This window comes from Silurus meridionalis, chromosome 22 (genome assembly GCF_014805685.1).
Source record: "Silurus meridionalis isolate SWU-2019-XX chromosome 22, ASM1480568v1, whole genome shotgun sequence".
Taxonomy (NCBI): Eukaryota; Metazoa; Chordata; class Actinopteri; order Siluriformes; family Siluridae; genus Silurus; species Silurus meridionalis.
In genome coordinates this window covers 17,169,743-17,173,879 of record NC_060905.1, presented here as the reverse complement: position 1 = coordinate 17,173,879, position 4,137 = coordinate 17,169,743, and the positions used below count along the sequence as shown (strand labels likewise).

The 4,137-nt window shown below is 41.0% G+C and overlaps 1 protein-coding gene across 1 annotated transcript; it reads right to left on the bottom strand.

The window, feature by feature from the left end:
* Positions 1 to 1,331: 1,331 nt before the first annotated feature.
* Positions 1,332 to 2,860, bottom strand: twist1a (twist family bHLH transcription factor 1a). The gene is made up of 2 exons (XM_046835013.1): positions 2,079 to 2,860; positions 1,332 to 1,911 (listed from the first exon to the last, which is right to left on the bottom strand). Exon 1 carries the CDS (start codon positions 2,626 to 2,628, stop codon positions 2,119 to 2,121), a length of 510 nt encoding a protein of 169 aa, XP_046690969.1. The 5' UTR covers positions 2,629 to 2,860; the 3' UTR covers positions 1,332 to 1,911; positions 2,079 to 2,118.
* Positions 2,861 to 4,137: the final 1,277 nt, after the last annotated feature.

Below are 4,137 nucleotides of genomic sequence, written 5' to 3'. Positions count from 1 at the left end.
GGGGGGTGTGTGTGTGTGTGTTGTAAATTAGTGCTGTTTATCAAAATAAACCAAAGCGTTTTGATGAAGTGATGAATAATTTGGCTTATCATAATTTTTTATACTAAATTGATATTTTTGGATATTGAAACTCTCTCAAATAGTCTAAATGAAAACTAAATGTAATTCTAAGCTAAAAATAATTTAAGGTACATAACTGGAGCTTAAAGACTTCTTATATATCTTTGAAGCTTTGCTCTAAAGTTACACCACATGCACTTTCCAGGGTAAAATACACACAATGTACAATACCATTACACCAACAAAACACAAGTGCTGTTTGGTATAATTATTTTAAAGAGTGTTTCTGGATGCTACATTGGAATAAATGAATAGTTAAAATCATTGAAATCATTTCCTGATTTTTAAACCAAACTGAAATCTGTTCACGTCCAATTCCTCCATCCAAACTATTATATTACATTCAATGTTATATTTTAGAAAAATTAAAGGACAGTGCATTTCTGTAAAAAATATCAGTTGTCCCTCCTCACTGTCCCGCATCGCACCGCACCTCTGCGTGACCCCGAAACCCGCCATGAATTCACATCTGGAAATTCCACACGAACCAATTCCACACACACTGTGTCTTCAAACGATTTCTTTTCACAATCCTCAAATATTTTCCCAGACCTGTTTTCCACCTGACACATCAGACATTAAAGTCCCCCAACCCCCAATACCCTACTGTATCACATTACAAAGCAGCATTATGCGTGTATTCATGGATGCTCTCATACTTTACTCTTCATTCTTAAAAACACACCTGCAGAGCCAAAAAGTAAGGATTTAGTAACAATCAAGAGTGCAATAAAGAGAATTCAGTATTTTCAGACCATTATGTGCGCCTGTATTTTGTAAACACAAACGATTATTATTATTTATTTTTGGGGAAAAATAACTAATGTTTTAACGATTTTATATTACATTTACCTGTTAAAGATTTATTTTTAAAAATAATACTAACCATTGCATTCCAGCATAGCATTAGAATTATTTTGCACCAAATACCTGTAATTAATACTGAATAAAATCAGAGTATTAGTACTATTGGGATTAAGATTGGACCCTGACAGGAGATCACGTGCCACACAGATAAATCATGTATACAATAGGTTTCAAAAATACTGCATTTTCTAAAATAAATCCTTTAAGTTTATATATTAAGCATGGTGCAGACATGCATATTTGAGCTTGATCTTTATCGTTTTCCCATCGCTCGTGCACTATAGATACAAATCTATAAAGAAAGTTTAAAGATTTGTGTTAATCATTGTAAAATCAGACCGGAATAAATTTATATCCAAACCAGTTTTATTGCAGAAAAATAAAACGCATATTTACAAACATCAAACAATCAAATGCATGTAGACACCGGATCCATTATGCATCAGAAAAAAAAGTATCAATAAATAAATAACATTTTTTTTTTCATTGACCAGATGAGAAAAGAATATATACAGATATGAGCCTATTATTTCTTTGACGAAATAAATACGACGACATTCATATTTGTGGCTCCACGCTGTCAGAGCGAAATGAAGCGCCTGCTTGCTCCTGCTGCTGCTCTGCTGCAGTCTCTGTGGCTTGGTATGAGATGTCAAGGCTTGTGAGCTCGGAATGCATGCATAAAGCCTACACAAAGTCTCCAAAAAACACATTTTACAAGCACGGATCTCGAAGGCAAATTCCTCAAATATTGTCGGTAAGTGCTCGCGACGAGGCCGCCGGTCCAAACCGGGTCTCCAAAAAATCTGCTCTGTTCGCCAATAAATCCGGGCCTTCTGACTTTTAGTTTCCTTTTTGGTCCTTTCTGCTGTGCACGGGATTTTCTCCTCTCCTGCAGTCCTTCTGCTGCTCGCAGCTACAAATCTGCAAGAAGAAGCAAGAGATTTAATACAATTGAAAAATTACAAGCAGAAAATATTTATTTTGAGGATGCGTAAAAGGCCTGTTGGCTTTGGGTTTAAAATAATAAAAAAAAACATCATGTTATGGATGCAAGATATTTGTGCACAAAGGGTTTCGACAGTGCATACCGTCATTTTAGGAAAGATCCGTGGCACAGGACCGTGCGCGTTAGTGCGATGTTGACATGGACCATGCGCCCTCCATCCTCCACACGGAGAACGCGTAGCTGAGCCGCTCGTGCGCCACATAACTGCAGCTCGCCATTTTGGAGTCCAGCTCGTCGCTTTGCAGCACCTGGCAAAGGAAGTCGATATAGCGCGCGGCGAGCTTGAGAGTCTGTATTTTGCTAAGTTTGTCTGAAGGCAGGGTGGGGATGATCTTGCGCAAGGAGGCGAACGCCTCGTTAAGGGACTGCGTGCGCTGCCGTTCCCGCACGTTCGCCATGACGCGCTGCGTCTGCAGGTCCTCGAACGACTGCGGGCTCCCGGCGCACTTTTTGCCTCGCTTCCCAGACCCCGGGGTCGGACTGTCCGAATCCTCTCCGCTTCTGGCCGCTCCCCTCCTTTTCCTTCCTCCGCGCTTCTGCTGATTGTCGAGCTCCTCTTCGCTGTTACCAAGACTGTCCACCGGGGATTCCGGGGAACTGGACTCGTCGTGCATCGCCTCTTCCTCGAACATCACCCTTCGGCTCGCTTCTTGCTGGAAATTCGCCTTGGATGTGTCGCGCAATCGCGCTGGCCTCGCGCGCCACCGAGGTGTCGCTCAAAGCTCAGGAGAAAGTTTGGAGCGCTCTTATAGCCTGGAAGGCGCACATTTTATGGCGAGGCTCGGGATTGGCTCAGAGTGCAAGCGACGCAGGAGTAGGAGAGGCTGAGCTGATACTTAAAAAAAAATCAGTTATACAAGTATCTGGACTTTCGGTAACAGAGTTAACTCGTGCACTATTAAAAACATGCTACCCATCTAAACGAGATTGGACGCTTCACATGGATGTTATTATTCATACTTATTATTCATACAGTCAGGGGATAGATTTTATAAAATTCCCCATTTCACGTCACACTAAATAAACAGGGCAAACCCACAGCTTGAAAAAAAAACGAGGTTGCACAAGAAAAAATACTGAAAGTTGTGTTCAAGGGTCAAGACATTTTGCAACAAGGTTCCAGTGAAGCATCTTCCTGGGTTTTCTAGGAAAGTTAAATATTAAAAACGGTTAATAATTGTAGTTAATTATGTTTACCTTAAGGTGGAGATCTCAGAAGCTTCATTGACTGCTGTTGGTACCAAGCTTTTAAGAACAAGTAGAAGATTATTTGGCTCAATTTTGAATGTAGCACCTAAGATTAATGGCTATTGAATGGGCTGTAGAGCGCATGAGCGATTTATACATCAGATTTATAGGATATGGAGTCACAAAGTTTTGGGAAATACGCGCAGTTTAATTGATTTCATTGACTAACGGTATTCTGCATGACAATACTGAATGTGATGGAGGTGTGGAACAGTCCAGAAGTGTCATTTGCTGACGTGCCCATCATTGAATTGATTTAAAGGTTCTACTTTTTTTCACATTCTCATGATCGGCTTGTTTATTTCCCCTTTTTCTTTGGATTTGGTCGGTTCTAGGTGTGGTCGCTCATCATTCCAACAAGGTTGCCAGACTGATGAGCGTTCCCAGCCCAATCACGGGCTTCTCATTTACTCAGTGTAAACCTGGCCAAGCTTAATCCGCCAGAACCAGGTCAGCAGTTTGAATAAAAATGGTCATATAGTTCAGGATTCCCTGCAGTTATGGAAACTGTCATACTGTCATGTAATTGTTAGTAATATAAAGTATTACAGTATCCCACAGTGAAGGTATTGTCTAGGGTAATTTGCTGCATCTGAGTATGTCAAAATGTCCTTCTCTAATTAGGATATTATTTGATTTGTCTTTGTATAGAGAACAGAGTAAGCCTGGACTGCTTACATAGACCTCAGTGTTTATCTTAACATGTTCAGTGCAGTCTTGAAATGTGCATGCCTGTGTTAGCATTCAGCCCACTGGGACTGAGAGCAGCGAGGGCTCAGGATTTAAAAGGCCAAGTCAGACTCGGGTTTCCACACACACACACACACACACACACCGCCCACATTGGCAGCTTGGAGCACACGACGCATCAAGTGTGCGGCCAAAAACACAAA